The 18977-nt window shown below is 38.3% G+C and overlaps 1 protein-coding gene across 3 annotated transcripts in view; it reads right to left on the bottom strand.

Moving 5' to 3' along the window:
- Positions 1-18977, bottom strand: part of ETV4 (ETS variant transcription factor 4) — a 113252-nt gene that overhangs the window by 32969 nt on the left and 61306 nt on the right. For all 3 annotated transcript variants that reach the window (XM_088480723.1, XM_088480722.1, XM_088480724.1), the window contains exon 5: positions 2895-2948. In XM_088480723.1, coding sequence (XP_088336849.1) covers positions 2895-2948 — 54 coding nt within the window. The remainder of the gene's footprint in view (positions 1-2894; positions 2949-18977) is intronic.

Below are 18977 nucleotides of genomic sequence, written 5' to 3'. Positions count from 1 at the left end.
TTGGAAGGGGTGTGCCCTCTATGGTACTGTTTGAACGTGCCTCGAGCTGGCCCAGGTGCTATAAGTTAACTTGTTAGGAAAAAGCCTTGTTAGTGCAAGTTTTCATTGTACAGCAGATTCTGAATGTAACACCTTACCATGAATGGACTATCCCATTACGGGCAGGATGTAATAAACATCGCATTGCCGATGCGGTACATATTGGCATTAATAATGCCAGTATATACCTAGAAATGCACAAAGGACAGCTCTCCCGATGAGAACTGTCCTTTGAGATAGAGAGGCTTCCAAATTTGTGACCCAGAAGTCCCTCTGGCATCCTTCTGCACATGGACAAAAAGATGCGCACTCCGCAGAGGACACTGGGAGGGATCCAATTGGATCCCGCTCAGTGCAGAATGCAAACAGAAGCCCATATGCTTCAATTGGGCAGCACCGTATAAAGAAGGCATTGCCCACTGGGTCGAAGCTCTGGAATGTATCGCATTCCGGAGCTTGGAAAATTTGGAAAATGCGGCTAAATTCCAAAAATGGCAGTTTTTGGATTTTTGGCTGCATTTTCTTTTTAGTACATCCCACCCTACATCTTTAACTGCATAAAAGTATTAATAAATTGCACTGAACAGTCTGATTAAACGAGTTACATGACAATTACGGTGTGCCATCTAAATAAACTCCCTATAATGTAGCTTGCAATACAATATAAACTGACTTAGGCAGCATGTGCTCTGCAGCCAATGTAGAACAACAAGTCACAGCATTCACAACAGCTGGGAAGCCATAGACTTGAAATCTCTGCTATACACAACCAAACCCTGATAAAGCAGTGCTATCTTTACTACCTTCAGAAAAAAAGGGATTCTTTAGATGATGCAGCAGCAGTTTTCACAAAGATTCAAACCTTTACATGCTAGAGCTTTGAATTTAGAAATAACAAACAATACAGGAAATGAAGAATGAGTTGGTATTGCAGCTAGTACCAAGAGCAAAATATAAAGTAGAACGCTGATAGTACAACTGTGGCACCAAGGGGTTAAACTAAGGGCACACAAAGCACTGCGCATTGTTCAGGAACAAGTCTAAGCGTGACACACCCACAGGCCAGACCAGACACTTCCGAAACAGCTCCACACAATCTGTTATGGGAGCAACACACAAACTCTTTGAAAAGACTGCATCCATAACAGAGGGAAAGGCATGGGGTGCAGATAGAGCTTCACACTCCTTTATCATGCAGCTTCTTTTACAAAACCCTCAACTATTTATAGAGGCGGCTGCCTCAACACCTTACGTTTAACCTGTTCACAGCCAGAGACATAGGGAAGAAAGGTACAGTGTGTGTGGGGCCAGTCCTGTTCTTTAAATAAAAAAAGCCACGTTACCATGAAAATGTATGGAAGAGGAAACAACTTATAACCAGCTTATTTAGGGGGAGTCTGAAATTAACTGATGGAACAGCCTTTTTTCTTTATCTTTATCAAATCAGTATGGTTAGAAGCTTGACAGCTGTGCCAAAAAGGCCAACCCTGCAGCTGGTGTCCAGTATCCAGTCAATGCAGTGTCTCAGTCTTGCAGCCACCACGTGAGGAGTGGGAACTCAGAAGAAGTGTGCAAAGACACAGAGCACTAATGACCTCTAATGGAATAACACACATTAGTGGAGGCAGCCTAGGTAAAGGGCTGGTCCATCGTGCAAAGCGTTGTTGCACTTAATGGCTAAGTGGTGTAACAAATCTTTATCAAGCATTAAACAGGAATGAGTGCAACTCTCCTAGACACCCAAGGATAATTTACAGTTACCTTCAATCTAAGGGGCCTATATATCAAGCATTTTTTTCATAAAATGATTTAGAAAAGATGCTAAAACAAACACATGGTATATACAAAAAGTATGCATAATACAAAACACTCAAAAATTGTACATAAAATAGCAATCCTGAATAAAATAAGTGTTAACCATCTCTTAACCACAGTGGAAAAAGTCACTGAATGGGTTTAACCAATGTGCAGTCTATTAAAATGAACAAAGAACTTTGTAATAGGTCATGTGAATTTATAAAATGTTTATTCTCATGAATACTGGTTCCCTTTGGGTTTGGCTGTCCTGCTGCTTATTTGGTTCTTATAACTGCTGATGCTGCAATGTTTATAATCATTGTCCTGCAATGTTTGTACTGTAAGTCACTTTTGTTTCTTGTTTATGTACTTTGTAAGGTGCTGCAGACCCCTAGTGGTGCCAGATAAATAAAGGATGATTATAAATACTAGACATGCACCTGTGCAACTAGGAATTACTAGGATCACAAACTAACGATTCATTTAAAAACATACTACTATGTGGGACATTGTATTTAAGATTTGTTTGCCTCCGCCCACAACAAAAGGAAAATACAAACCATAACACAGCCATGTATATAGCAAATTATTTCAAAGAACGCCAGCAGCAAACATTCCACCCAGATCAGCAACACACACTCCTCACCATAGCAGCCTCATTCCTCCAGCCTTGCAATGATCACCTACCCATATGCTGTAATGAGACGGTAGTGTTTAGATGCCCTTCACGGAGAGAACCCTGACGTCATCAGCTACTTTCTAACGTCATTCCCTACCATCCGCTTGGATATAGAGGGGAAACAATCCTGTGCCCGAAGCGTGGCGAGCGAAGCGAGCCCGCGAGGGGACAAGTTTCTTCCCTATGGGGACTTTATGGGCATGGAACTGCACTTCCGCCCTCACTGGACGTCACTTCCAGGTCCTTTGCATGAAGGGGAAATAAGCTCAACCATGCTGTAATAACCCCAGCTGCACTACAGCAATTTAACAGCGCTATCTCATCTTACTTATTTTGTCCTCATTACAATGCAGTGAAAGAAACTTGAAAGGTTACTTACGATTCTCAGACTGCAAGTCCTGCAGAAACTGTTCATCGCTGTCTGGCACTTGAGCTAAAACAAAAGGAAAACAAAAATTAAGCATAATTTACAAATTAATTAAAAGGGTCTGCAGAAATAAATATATCTTAACATACAGTCATGTGTTTGCAAAATATGTCTTAATAAGTGATCTAGCAACATAATGGAAAATTAATGCAGTTTTGTTTTTAATCATTGTTCATTACTTATTTAGCTACAAATACTTTAGATAAACCTCAAAAGGGTGTGTTTTAACTTAGGTTTAAAGACACAAATTTATAGGCTTCCAATGTCACTTTTCAGTGCTGAAAACAGGTAGCTATATTATCACAAAGCAGCAAATTACCAGATGATTGTCTGGTATGTAAGCATTATAGAAAATATAGCTATCATATATAATTTTTCCATATTGGCAATAAAAATGATATATGCAGGAATCAAACGACCAACACCAAGGACATGGTACAAACAAAATAGTCAATGATTGTCTGCGTGTGACTGCCGATTGCAAAAATGTCTTGAGATCAGTCTGATAAAAATATAACGTGCCCCTCTCCACTAGGTCTATTGTATGACATTTTGGCACAAAATATCTTCAGTCAGTCATAGGACACCACAACACATATTGGGGAGGTGGGGGTATTGCATGTAACCTGACATGCAATTTTGTGCTGTTGTCACTACTACAAGTGAATGTCAGTGTAATCCATTCCCTAAATTCAACTTTGGGAGAGCTCATCCCTTAAATTTCACATTAACTCCGAGACGCCGTTCTCTGCAGATAAAAACACTAGCATCGAGTATAAAACATGAAATAATGCTGCTTGCAGGCAGGGGTGAACAAGCATATTTGTCTGGTGTTATTTTGAGAGTAAGTTAGGAGTAGACTTCTAAAGCGAGCAGTTATCTGTAGCTATGGAATTGTAAGATGATCTGCCAGTCTTCCCCATTTATAGAGCAATAAAACATGATCAAAGATATTTAATACAGATCACAGAGTGCACCCATCACACTCTCCAGTGGAGTGTATAATCTCTGAATTGATTATCCTATTCTCTGGGGCAACACTGATAGAAAATCTCAGCACAGCATCACATCAATGGTAAAACACTTCTGCCACATTTGTGCTGTTGCATTAACAAAACATTTGAATTTGATAAAAGATCACATACAATACAATTTATAACTACACTACAAGTAAAGAAACTGGAGTTTAATGTAATTAAAGTTGTGAAAAATGGGAAATAAACCAAACACCCAATACCCTGTATATTTAAAATGGCCCTGTTCATCATCAGCATTATCATCATTTTAGTATATCCAACTGTTTCCCAAACACGGTTCTCAGAGCCACCTAATGCTGGGCACACACTGGCAGATATATTGGCAGATCAGATCATTGATCGGCCAATAAATCAGGTGCCCGTTGGCCAGTGTGTACCAGCGATATGTCTTAAGGATGTCGTTCACGGACATATCGTGTCGGCTCTGCTGCACAGCCGATGGCAGATACCTCTCCCGTATACTTGCTGCAGAGGCCGGGGGCTCGACCCCCCCTCCTGGCCAGATGATGGTTGTTAAGTGTGTATGAACAACCATCATCTGCAGATCACTCGGTCTGCAGATATATCGGTCAGGAGCAGGGGCATAACTAGACCTACGGGGCCCCATGGCAAACTTTTCATGGGCCCCCCTATACCCAGCTTAACAGTTCTGGATTTAAGGGTACCCAAGCTCAAGCACAGTTACATTAAAAGGACTGAGGTACTATTAAGTCACCTGTGTTCAAATATAGATATTCTTAATATCATCAGGACTGCTAAGGGGCTTTGAGGGCCGAGTTGAGGAAACATTTGTCTATATAGTGATAAACATTCTGGAGTTGATGAGCAATGCACCTTTTTATGAAGGAATATGGCTGCACAATCAATATTTTTTCTTTTGCGAATGACCTTAAGTGCAGCAAAATAACTGACTGTTTTAGTCCCTGCCATGTAAATAGTTTATTTCTTTGGAGAGACATTTCAAACGATGTGCTGCATTTTGTGTTGCTCCATACCTGTTATTTTTACATTAAAATTAAACTTCGGCAAGTCTCCCAAACAGCTACAGTGAATTGGTTACCTTAACACCACAAAGTATAATTTGATAGGCTGCATTCTCCCAAATAGGTCTTCAGCCCAGAAAATGTCTACCTCCACTGTGTATTACAGCAACAGGTGCATGAGCCAACACCTCAATGAACTAGAATTATAAGCCAACAGAAAGTGTATCAAGCTCTCTGCTTCCCAACACCCCAATTCATTCAGCAGAGATAACTGCAATGTGGAAAGGGGTCATGTTGTATGGCCTTCTTCCAAAATGTCTCTAACTCCCACTGACAATTTATGGAGAAAATACATTTTTAAAAAAGTGCAACAACTAAATTTATTGATCCAACAAACTAGTTTCTTATTAGTCTGCTTTATTATAAATCTGCTTCGTAACACGGTTGTAGGTTATTACTTCCTAAAGTGGAAAAACAGCAAAGAGCAGTGCAAAGATCCAGGCTAAAATTAGCCACTCAGTTAATAGGTTAGATATTGCACTCTGACATTTGGGAAGGAAGTATTATTGTCTGCTGGTCATTGAGTAACACTAGAAGACGACCCAGCACTGAACTGGCAGTGTTACTTCCGGTGCATTCCCAAACCCCATCCTCAGATATCAGCAACTATTTTAAGCTGGCACGTTGGCACCGTACTGAAAAGTGATCTAGAAAGCAACAGATCTATACTAAGTGCAAGAGGGGCTTTAAAAATGGTTGCGAGCAAAGTTTCTTTTAAAATAACATAAAAAAAAAAAATCTTTCTAAAATTCCTATACTTTTCCATAAAGTACAACAAAAACTTTTCCATTTTACACTTACGGCATATTCTGATAAATAATTGTGTTTACCTGAAACAGAAAGCAACTTGCTGGAGAATCCAATCTCATTTTATGTATCATTCACATTAAATTAGATGCAAAAGAAACAATCATAGTAAATACTATGATGAACAAAATTTAAAAATTTTTAATCAGCAATCGCTTTAAGTTTACATTCTAGATATTAACTGTCACAAATGCCTTTAAAATTACTCAAATACATCCAAATATTATAAATAACCACACATACACAACAAAATCAATCTGGGAGAAATAAAAAAAAAATGACACCTATCCAAATGCTGCATTATCACTTCAGGAGTAAAAGGTACTACTGCACCCACTTCCCTCTGGAAGTAATAAGAAGGACATTCAATTCCAAAAATGCCAACACTAATGTTTCATATAATGAAAATTAAAAGCGGTTTTCCATACTAGGTGGTCAGTTACAAAAACAAAAGAAAGAAAACGTTTAACAGTTTGCCATTTTATTTTAGTAACGGGAGTGACCCATGGCTACTTCAGTGACTTTAAAATGATTCCTATTTCTTAACCTTGATCTCTCATTTGTAAATAGGAAACGGAGTTTCCTGTATCTTTTCACATGGAAATTTAATGCATTTCCATTGTGCCCTGACCTGTTCCACCCACTGTGCACTTACAGTCAGTTCATCCCTGATACAAAACAGGCGTAGATATAACCTGAAGGCATTTAACCCTGCGTAACTGACACCTGTGATTGTAAGAGGTTATTGAGACTCCTGTATTGCTTTCCGAGTCACTATATAAACAAAGACCATAGATGATAATCTGTGGAAAATATAAAAAGAATTTCTAAAAGAGAAAATATATCAAATATGAGGGTGTGTTATAGAACTGCCCAGTGCTGGTGACAGCAAACATAGAAATGCAATAGTCTGCAGACCTGCTCGGAGCAAATTCCTCTATTCTACAGGCAAGTACAGTTATGTACACATTTAGTATACTCATAATACTCCTCTCTGCCTACATTCAGGACAGACCAAATAATAATATACTGTAATTTAATTTGGTGGGCCATCATGATACAATGGGTAAACAGGCACATAAGGGAAGCTTTATGCAGAATGTTCTATTAAAATGTATATGCAATATAAATAGGTAATAAAGTAATAAGATCTTTCCATAATGCACTCCTTATTTAGATGTTTAGTCTTACATTATAATTCGACCAACAGGCTCCTTCACACCAACACTATAATTATGTTTAACACGAGTCTAGTGGTTTAATTGTTAGATACATGTGAAACGGGAGAGATGTTACAATGACAATGTAGCACCTGGTTTTCCGCACAAATGAGAGCGTATCTAGGATATGTGCTAAAGAACTAGCATTAAAGGTGATTCATAGTCTTGGTATGGAAAGCAGCTAAGAAACCAAGTGAGGTTATCATTGGGCTTGATAAAGTGCTGAAAAATGTAGGAGGGGGTACTGATAAACAAGCAACTAAACCAATAGGACTACAGCTCTTAAAGTCTTTATTACTGGCACATAGCTTCCCACTGTACGATGTGTAGCCAGACTGGCTCCTAAATTTGACATCATTTTGCCCACGCCAGGTCTGAGGTTTTTAACAGCAGGTAGAAGGAGGAGAGCAGACTGGGTGGGCCAAGGCGTTTGAGAGATTTATTTTTTTATGTGCTGTTAAATAAAAGCAATGCCTTCAGGGCCCTCATTAATCTGCTCAAATCTCATAAAATGCAAAAATGGCATAATATGAAAAAAGGTAAAGAAATCATTTATTAACTAGAGGGTCTCCAGACAGCACAGGCTTTTCTTGTCTACATCATGAAAAATACATGGAATTACAAATAATAATAAAAAGACAAAAAAAAACAAAAAACAAAACCTCACATCCCCAAGAAACAAACACTAAAATGTCAATCTGGAAAGGTAAAAAATAAATCATTTTAGTTTTTGCAATTTCTGACCCAATCAAGTTAATAAGCTTTGAAGAGCTCAAAGAGGCCTTGAGGATAGCAAGAAATGATGTCTGATGAAAGAGCTACAGTAATGCTACAAAATATATAAAAAAGAAAAAAAAAAAAAAGGTAAAAAGTGTCAAGTACCAGCTAATTTTTGATAAAACTATCTGGTTCGGTTTTTACATAGCTGTTTCACAATGTATATCTGAAGATTTTAGAATACATGAATAGAGTTGGGGACTATGATGGTGATTTCTTGCTGCTGTGTGATGCAGTTGGAGTAGGGGTGCAGGGTCATTTCGTCAGTGAAACGTGCCAAAATTATGGCAAAACTGTCAAGGTTTATCTCATCAGTACAAGACAGTGACTTATAGGCGGTAATTCAATTGCTTTTTTACGCCAGATATCCCATCTAAAGTGACAGGAGATCGCCGTGTGATATTCAATTGTTTTGGACTTTAAACGCAAGTTGCGGCTAAGACAATATAAAGTCCTGGATAGGGCGACCAAATTGACTTTTCGCAGATTTCTGCTCGCCATCTCAGGAGGCTGCAAGCAGAAATTTGTGTGCCCACGGAACTCACTCCTGATCGGAGCAACAATTGAATTGCTCCATCGGGCGTCCATTAGTTAAAGAAGCCCCCCCAAAACAATAGAACTCCCCCCATAGAGGGGTTTCGTCCAACAATATTTAGCACATTTTGTTTTTGGAATTTGAAATAGATTGTCAAAGCGGGATTTATTTGGAACGATCCCAAAAGTATTGAATAATGTGTAAGAGTTCCAAAATCTTTCATTACTACAGAAAGTGGGAGATATATCAAAGTTTCTAGAGCGGACAGGAAGAGAAGTACCCCATTTTACCCATTCAGCTTCTTGCTCTCATTTTATAGACTGTACTTGATAAATTATAGCTAGTTGCTGATTGGTTTGTCCTCTTTAAAAGGTTTGATACGTCTCCCTCTAACAATGAAAAACAGAAATTGGTAAACACATTCATACCGCATGTAACAGCTGGTTACAAATTCCAGGTGCAGTCTTTTCTTCCAAAGTCACAGTTTGTTTATGGACTTCTCCTGTGTAAGGAAGTTGGTTGCCTATTGCCAATGCATTAGTAAATGGAAATACCTCTCTCTGAGGTTGTACAGCACGCTAGAGACTTTTTAGAACAGTTTCACCATGCCACAAATGTAAAGTGGAACTTTATGATTTGAATATTAAAAGATACAAAACACACCAGCATTAAGTATAGAGGTAATAGGAACAGGTTACAATGATGCTTTCAGCAGAAAGCTCAGGCGATATTGTCAGGATCAATGGGAACATGATTGATGCACATTACAGGCAAATCCCTAACAAAAACCTCTTTGCCTCTGCCAAAAATGTTAACCATTGACCCATCCAACTAATATGTGAATGTGATTGGTATGCTGTAATCACAACACACATCATTAAGAGAGGATTCTAGGAGTGTTAAATGGGTGGAAAACCACAACATGAATATAGATGGGCTACTGGACTCAGGTTTGACTTCAGCACATCCTTGATTTTCAAGCTACATGTCGGTTCTCGCCAATCATATAAGCACAACTTTATGAGAAGCCAAAAGTTGGCCTCGCATGGCATAATATATTAGCAGAGTACCAAAACACCCATTGGGGAGGCCCATTCAAGATAATCCAGATTCCAGCTCTATTCTGCCACTACAGCCACATGAAACATTTCAGAGAGCCCATAAAGTTGCAGGGAAAGAATCACAGATCATGTGCACATCGAGCCAGGGGTGAGCAGAAAGTTGTTCAACATCCTTTAAAACGCCTTTCCAAATTGTCTTTTTCCATAAGCAAAAGCCAGAAATCCTTTTACTATTAACTACAGCTTAATGTGTCCTGTTTTTCATAAATGCTGATTTTGGACTTGATTTTTTAGCCAGTAGAACTGTATAAACAAGGCAATCCTGCCCAAAAAACTTCCATTACCCTGATGTTTCCAAATAGGAAACAGAAATAAACGTCTGCTAAGGTCCTCAGAAACATATTAAAATAAAAGCACCTGCAGTGCTGTCATTGCACACTGGAAAGACTGTCAGACCTCAGCCATGGTGGTACAGCAGACCCAGCACATTAATCCACGGACTGGCAACAGGACTTGGTCACTGTAAAGTTCAAAAACTCGTGTCCTTAGATGCAATAACCACAATGTATGTGCAATAGCTTACCATGTTTTAAGTTACAATTTTCAGCAGAATTTTGAACCAATTAAGACTGGTGGATTAGGACAAAATAGACATTTGTTCTGGTTATGTTAAGTCTTTTCAGCACACACCTGTTATTCTAGGGATTCGGTTATCTTAATCCTTAGAAGATAGGCAACCAATGCCACTAAAATGAACAAACTACAAAGCGACCAACATTGTGGCAGTGTACGGACAAACATCTCCTCTGACAAGATCCTGCTGGCTACAAGATTTGACAAAACTTAACGTTACTTTGTCCACCAATACCTAAAAGGATCTTGAGTTATGTTAAACTAAACTTTTGCATATTACTGGACTTTGGATATAATGCGATTTACAATGTGCAGGACTCATTTAAGTAGTGATGTATAAACTTGTTGGCACTGAAGCATAAAGAGTGAATGTGAGATTAGATCCTAACTCAAGGTTTTTAACTCTCTTAAAGCATTGGTGGGTCTATTTATCAAGCAGTGAAAAGTGTGGAGAAGTGAACTAGTGGAGAAGTTGCCCATAGCAACCATAGACTGTACTTGATAAATGCTACTTCAACGCTGATTGGTTGCTATGAGCAACTTCTCCACTGGTTCGTGTCTCCACGCTTTTCACTGCTTGATAAATAGACTCCTGTGTTTTGAACAGAGTAGTGTGGAAATGATAATCGTGCTGTCAGTAGGAAACTAAAAAGTTATTGGACTCGCCAATCTTTGTAGTGGTACAGAGGACTTTGCATTTGAAAAAAATGCCCTGTTTAGAGGGAGAATGACGCAATCTGAGGAACCAAGTCTGCCTGTGTGCCAAGGCATAATTATATAAAATCAGGACTCAAAATACCAAGCTAGGGCTGCTGCCAAGAAGTAACCACAAACATCAAGGCATTTCCAATTTAGATCTACTTTAAAAAAAAAACAAAACACACAAATAAAAAAAAAAAAAAAAAGTAAAAATACTTTCTATATATTTAATTATTCACTCATTCCTCACATCATGTGATTTTCAGCAGAGGTCTCACACACACACACACACACACACACACACAGGACAGGGCACATGAGGCACTCTCACTGCGAATATAATAGAAGTGCTATATAGCCATAATGTGCCAACTGTAATGCAGTGAGTTGACCAGTATGGCAAAGGGAACAATTTACTGCAGGTCCCAATCATTTCCCTAATGTAAAATATACATGGCAAACTCCAATGTGCACATGCAAACCTCAAACTACATGTAACCATATTGTGGTGACACTCACGGTAATACATTTTCTTCATACATAAAATGTATTATAATTTATATATTTGGCAAGTTGGGGTAACAACATAAAGAGGAATCACTGCAATCTGAGTAATTTGTTTATTTTAGAAATTCTGCACATTGTAGCAAACAAACCTTCCACTACCAGACCCAGGGAAGACAGTACGATTACGACATCGCAATCGTACAGTCGTTCCTCATCCCCTGCAGTGCCTACACTGAACGATCAGTCGTTCAGTGTAGGCACCCTCCATCATCCCCGAACATGGTCAATATGTCGTTATCAGCAGATTGACCCGCATGTTTGGGCGATGATTGATGTCGGAAAGCACGCATCGCTGGTCGTTTCCGACATTTGCATGCCCGATTTTAAAGATACCTATGTTGTTATCGTTCAATCACTCTGTTTAATCGGGTAGTGGATATCCGCCTTTAGGTTACGTATAGATCTGTAAGAATGCTGGAACACTATTGGTCAAATCTGTCAATTGCCACTGTGTAAGCAATCCTCTGAACACGCTGCAATTCTGATGGATAACTAGCCATGTTATGCAGCTTCTACATTCAACCAATTCTAATAAACATTTAACTGGGATCTAATGGTAGTGGAATAGAATCTTATTGAATCTGCAGCACAGACGGTGTGATGGTTAGCGTTACTGCCTCACAGCACTGAAGTCGTTGGTTCAATTCCCACTATGGCCTTAACTGTGTGGAGTTTGTATATTCTCCCTGTGCTTGCGTAGGTTTCCTCCTGCTGCTCCTGCTTCCATCGCACACTCCTAAATTGCCTCCCAACAAAAATTAACCCTAGTGTGCAAGTATGTGTTGACATGTGGTAGGGAATATAGAGTGTAAGCTCCACTGGGGCAATGACTGATGTGAGTGGTAAAATATTCTCTGTAAAGCGCTGTGGAATGTGTGTGCGATATATAAATAACTGGTAATAAATAAATAAAATCTGACAACTTTGTCATATACATGTATTCTGAAATATGACAGATGCATAAACTCATGGTCAGGCCGAACTCTAGGATTGCCTAACGCATGAAAAGTTTTATAGAATATAAACAGATGGGAGTAAATGAACAATGATGACCCTCAAAATGATATTATATTTTTAAAGCAACTTAAACACTTTCTAAATAAATTATCCCATTTGTTTCGTAACAATTTTAGTTCCACACTGCCATCTAGTTTAAAACCTGCATTCTATGTAGCCCAAATGAAAAAGGGCTTCTCACTGGCCACATGTTATAAACAAAATATTTTCGCTTTTGGCCAAATCAACCAATGATCACCCTCAACTGCAACAATAGGGGGTGGGGGAGCCAAGGAAGTAAGGTTGGGTAAGCACAATTATTTGCACTTCAAAGAGTGTGTCACATGTGGACCCAAGAAGTGAGTCTGCTATTGTCCCTTCATCACCTAGTTCTTCCTGTTTTCCGTTGCTTAAGACCTCCACTACAGTCCTAAGGGTTTGCTCAAGCTCTTACCCAGGCCAAAGGCCCAACCAAATGGTTCAGAGACAGCAGATCAAAGTACTCACAGAAGGGAAGCAAAATACATGACAGTATTATCATAAGACAACTACTTTAAATGATGTTACATATTATACAGTCCGAAGGCATTTACATCAGGCAGATTTTTTTTAACCTGAACATATGCATTATGGAAATTGCCTAACTCAAGTATCCATCTGGCTTGATGAATCTAATACCATCTGAAGAGAACAAAATAACTACAATACAGTATTAACTTATTTGTTGATAAAACATGAAAAGTGTAAAGATGAAATCTTGTTCATAGACAATTACCTACTCATCAGGTATTAGTTGCAAACAAGATCCTAGTGACATGGAATGAATTAGCACCTGTCAGTTTTAAAAAGATCACTAGAGCTAAAATACAACACACCACATTTAAAAATCCTAAAGGAATTAAACACCCAGTACACCTATTTAAGGATACTGTATCCAGTCTCTGACTGGTAACAGAACACTAGCTTCTACATAGCAGATGTAAATTGAATGTCAAACATTTTAAATGGGTTTTATATTTTGGTTACATTTTAGGTAACTTTCCCTTCCATATTTTACCTTGGTAGGGATCCTGTCACTGGAAACCCCATCATTAGCTGTATTTAGCATGATTGCCGCACTTGCTTATAGCCAGGATCTCTGCTTACCCCATAGCAAAAGACATTCAATAGTGAAAGCTTGCTGCTGACTTTAATTTGTATGGCACCAGGTGGTGTCCAGTGGGCTGTACAGTTATTAACAGTATATACACGAGACAAGATCATGTTATATGCAGGGAATTGTATGTGTGTGAGAGATTTGGGGTTCCAATGGAGACGCACCTACCGAAGTAAAATATTGAAGTAGGGGGATTTACAAAATAGATATATTTCCAAGAGTAGTAGACTTAGGGTCAGTCATAGTATGGAAGCATATATATATATTTTGGAATGTTATTAGTAGCTCTGTTAAATACGTTTGATTTAAATAACCAACAACTTAAAACACAAAAATTTGGCCAGATATACAGAAAACTAGAGTAGATTGTTTACAACCACATATCTGTCATGTAACTTGTAAACAGAGATGAGTGATTCGGTTTTACTCTGTTCTTTTTGTCAAATTAGCATAAGTTCGGATTTATCTTATTGACTATCCAAAACACAGGAGAGCCGAAGAGCCAATAAGATTCGGTTTTCAGATCCGAAATTAACAGAGCCAAAACCGAACTGCTCATCTTGACTTATAATACATATATTTGTTAGAAAAACTATAGCAATCTGCCAACATATTGCTTCTAAATATGGTAAAGGCCAACACAGCAATATAATTATATAGGAACACCATCAATTCTATATGAACCATGCAAGTTTATGGCCTAGTCAGCAGTAGCCAAATGTGAAGAGATCAAAATATTGCTGGCTACACTGGTTACAAAACATGAGAAGTCTAAGCAATATAGGCAGACAAAACTGTGCAGCAGCCTACTCTTGTGCAGTTCACCTTGATCTTCAGCCTGTCGCTATATATGTACCTGTAATAAGTCAGTATCCCGGCAATATCATAGCATATATCACGTGTCTCCTCTGTCAGCAAAAGTAATGCAGATCTCAGAGCAGATAAGGTCAGTCTTAAACCAACAATACAATATCTGGCTCTGCCACTTCCCATATCTCTGCAGACACTTGTAAATGAAGATTTTCTGAACTGGAACTTCAAAGACTCCAATTAAACAGCAAATGTACAAAACTTAAGGAAACCCAGGAATACTTAACAAGAGGTGTTACATCTGAGCGCTTTCTGTGACTGACTGCCACATGTATAACCATTAAAAAAGCAGTTTACAGAGGGCACAATGCACCACTACAGTTGAGATCATTTAGGCACTGTCCTTGTGACCTGCAGATGACATTACAGATAAACCCAAATTATTTAGGAAACCAAATTTCAAAAGTGATGTTAAAATTACAAAACCTTTTGCAGAAAAAGCCTTTCTTAAATTAAGTCACTGAATTCCCAAATGAGACTCCCTTTAAACACTATTCAATGTTTTATTCATTACTATAGCTATACTTTACACATAATTATATTAATAGGGATAATGCACACATATTGGTATTACCAAACATATTGCCACACTGAAACAGCATCTAAAGTGGCAGCTGAATGGGCTGCATTAAGATCGCTCAGTCTTACAGTAACACGGCGTTTAAAGATTACAGCCATCTTAAGCAACATGCAGATTTACAGTTGCTGTGGAACTACAAGTCCCAGGATGGAAGGCCAGGCGAGATGTTAGGGCATTATTAGGCGATTAATTCCAACAGCCAAGAGCTCTGGATCAAGTGTGTGTAATGACGCAAGTAATCTGCTGCTTTGCTAAAGGGTTAAGCAAAGGCAGAAAATTGCATTCATTATATATGGTACTCCTTGCTGGCTGATTATGTGAAAATGCAGAAAGAAAAAGGTTAAATTGTTTTGCTATATCTGTATGGGATTTTATACATCTTCCTGTGGGTGTCTTTGGGGGAATATAACGAGTTCTGTATAATCATACCAGCTAGTCTTAATACCTCAATGACCAAATAAAACCATATTCAAGTTTAACTTTGTTTACCATAAAATAGAATGTCAAATTGTTAGAAAACAAGATCTCAGGGAAATAAAGATGTAGAAAGTGACAGCACAGTACAAAAACTGAACAAAGAAAAAAACACAACACCTAGTATTAATCAATAAAAATGTATTTACACAATGTAAAAAAATGATAAAGGTTGATATAAATAATTTAAAATTTTAATGCTGAAAGCTGACACACCACTTCACTGAAGAACAAATTTAAAACTACAATTATGCATGTAAAATCAACTAGTGCCAACAATTTCAGTAAATAGGAGATTGACAATATGCTAAAATGACTGCTTTTGTTATGGACCTGAATTCAGACACTACTGTAAACTCATTATTAACACAACTTTTTACACTAAATAAACAGGTCTGAATAGCAGTCATATAAAGCAATTATTCTAAGAGAAGAAACTGAGATTTATTCAATCATCGCTATTCTGAACGACTCTCCCTAGATCAGTTGCCATGATAGCATTGACACAGAAATGCTGCAGTGTTGCAAATATTTTAAAGTAGAATTTAGGAAAATCTGTAAAATTATATTTTCTATAACAAAAGTAATTCCAACATACAAAAACAAAATAAATACTCCTGCAAACCATTAAATGTACTCAAGCGTTACTTTATTGGCTAACTAAATTTTGTATCATTGTCACTTGAACTCTATTTTATCCCTACCACACACACAATGACATTCAAATATTTATCTATAGAAACATATTAGATGGCAAAAGTGACATATCAAAAGCAACAGATCATACAAAACATAATAAAAACCTACCAGTGATATCAAACCAGATCGAAACTGGGGCTCTGAGTGATTTCGTTATGCCGATATTAAAGAGCATGGCGCCGGTTACATCAGAATTGGTAAAAACAGCAGTCCTTTGAGGAAGACGTAGGAGGCTCATGTCCCTGTGCTCAGGGACTTGTGGTGCCAACCACTAATACTTAATTTATCCATCCTTACATGTAGTGCATAGAGTCTTGCATGCTCACCTGCATTAAGATTGTCAGTCCATTGTCTGATTGTATAATAACCCAGCGACAATATGTAAACCCCGACATACCACTGATCCAATTGTTTTAAAGCAAAACTCATTAGACTTCAATGTTCATTAGTCAATTAACCTCTTCATGGATTTGAGACACAGAACACTCAAACTCTACGCAAGTCATTATGAGCTACAGAGAAAGATGGTTATTGCTGTGGAAGGACATAGAGTACTAATGCATAAATTCAGGTCTTCAGAGGGCTGGACAAATACCAAAACCCAGAAGCCATAATTGTTTTTTTCCCCCCATTATTAAGGTCCTTTATAAATTATACACCCTTTCCCAATATTTTAAGATTTGATTGACCATCTTCCATTTTCTAGCATTTCATTTAACCAGACAGAGGCTTTACTATAATCACAGTTCACTAATTTTGATACCTTCTGTAAAAACCTAAAATAGTGCTTCCACAATATTATAAGAATACAGAACATTACAGTAAATTCACCAATTAGAGTACATATATTGGAAGATAAAAACAAAAGAAATCCCTAACATAAAAGATGTTTGAACACCTTAGTAATTGTGACTCAGGGGTCTATTTACTAAGCAGTGTTAGGAGACAGAGTGAAAAGTGATAAGAAAGTGATAAGGTGCCAGCCAATCAGCTCCCAACTGCCATCTCACAGGCTGTGTTTGAAAAATGACAGTTGGGAGCGGATTGGTTGGCACCTTATCACTTTTCACTCTGTCTCCTAACACTGCTTAGTAAATAGACCCCTCAATTTTAAAGAGGCTCCCGTTACCTACACATTTGTGCAGTGCCGGATTAACAGGGCAGCCAGGATGGTCGCCCCTGGGCCCCCACGCACAGCTACATCACCAGTGTGGGGGGGTGGGGGAACCTTTGCCATATGTGAAATGGAGATTCTCTGAGGCATAACGTAAACTAGGAGCACGACAGTGCGTTTGTCACAGTTGATGTGTTGGGAGTATTTACACATTATACTTTCCATTAACATCGCCAGCATATCATATTGACAATTTTATTGGTAGGGCCCCCCACAAGTTAAGTGCTTTGGGACCCCAACAATCCTTAATCCGTTTGTGAGGCCTGAACCAATACTAAAATATCCACATATGTCACTGGTTCATAGTGCATTGATATGCTTAGTTTCCAGCACACAAAATATGTCCAAAGACCTGGACTGGCACACCAAACTGAATAGTACTTCCTTTGGCAAACGCATTCAAAAGCATATTGAAAAAAAAAAATAAAATAAATATTTCACAAATTCACTCAATTCCAATGCATGTTTACTCTAAGGGCCAAATGTAAAAGATGCAGAGACTTAATAAACATTGCTGGTTTAAATCTGACTGCTAACTTTCCTGAAGGCAAACCCAAGCTGCTTTTGCTTTAATAAACACTGCTGCTTTATATCTGACTGCTAACTTGCTGAAATCTTTGCACTTTCAAAAACCATCTACCTATTACAATTGGCCCAAAAAGGTCTCATCTCAGATACACAAATCCAGCACTGAATTAGCCGACCAGATACCACCTAAATTACATGTACACACATTTGTTCGTTAAAAATGAGTGAACCGTGGATATAATTCACCATTCAGAAATAAAGACATTGTTAAAACAGTCAGCCACTTGAGAAACTGCAATACAAGCTTCTACTTATAGGACTTTGCAAAAAAAAAAAAACCATTACATTTGTGCTTCATAGAAAATGTACAGTTCCTATTTTAGCTTTACAAAGACTATGTGCATTTAATGACATGCTCCCATTGTCATTCGTCGGTGCTTGGCATCAACTGTTTTCCCACTGCTAAGTATCAGTATAAAATCATCTCTCTCTTGCTAAACATTACATTTACATTATTCAGAAAGGGAAACTCCTTACCACTCCAAAAAACAACAAAAACAAACTAAGTGTAGGAAGATATTGACACATCCTATTCCGACACATTAAAAGGGCAGCACAGATGGTGTAATGGTTAGCATTACTGCCTCACAGCACTGAGATCGTTGGTTCAATTCCTACTACGGCGCTACCTGTGTGGAGTTTGTATATTCTCCCTGTGCTTGCGTCGGTTTCTTCCCACACTCCAAAAATATACTGGTAGGTTAATTGGCTCCTACCAAAAATTAACCCCTAGTGTGTATGTGTGTGTGCATGTGATAGGGAATATAGATTGTAAGCTCCACTGGGGCAGGGACTGATGTGAATGGCCAGATATTCTCTGTAAAGCGCTGTGGAATATGTGTGCGCTATATAAATAACTGATAATGATAATAAGTGTGCCCATTATGTACACTGTGGGGGCAGCCATATTGAAGGCTGAACTTATTTGTGAGAGTACAAGTTATCTATTCGCTAGGAAGTAAGAGCTGGCAAGAGTGATGCACTCTGCAAATTGATAGTCTGCAGCCTCTTGAATAAAGGTTTCAATCTCCACTAGGTGTAGTATTTACTATTATAAAATACTGTTGGAACAGCAATGCAACCATCACAGTTCTTGCTCTCTCTTTAAGAAAGACAGGT

This window comes from Taudactylus pleione, unplaced genomic scaffold, assembly GCF_031769625.1.
Source record: "Taudactylus pleione unplaced genomic scaffold, aTauple2 ptg000256l, whole genome shotgun sequence".
NCBI classification, from domain to species: Eukaryota; Metazoa; Chordata; class Amphibia; order Anura; family Myobatrachidae; genus Taudactylus; species Taudactylus pleione.
This window is presented reverse-complemented; position numbering and strand designations above follow the sequence as displayed.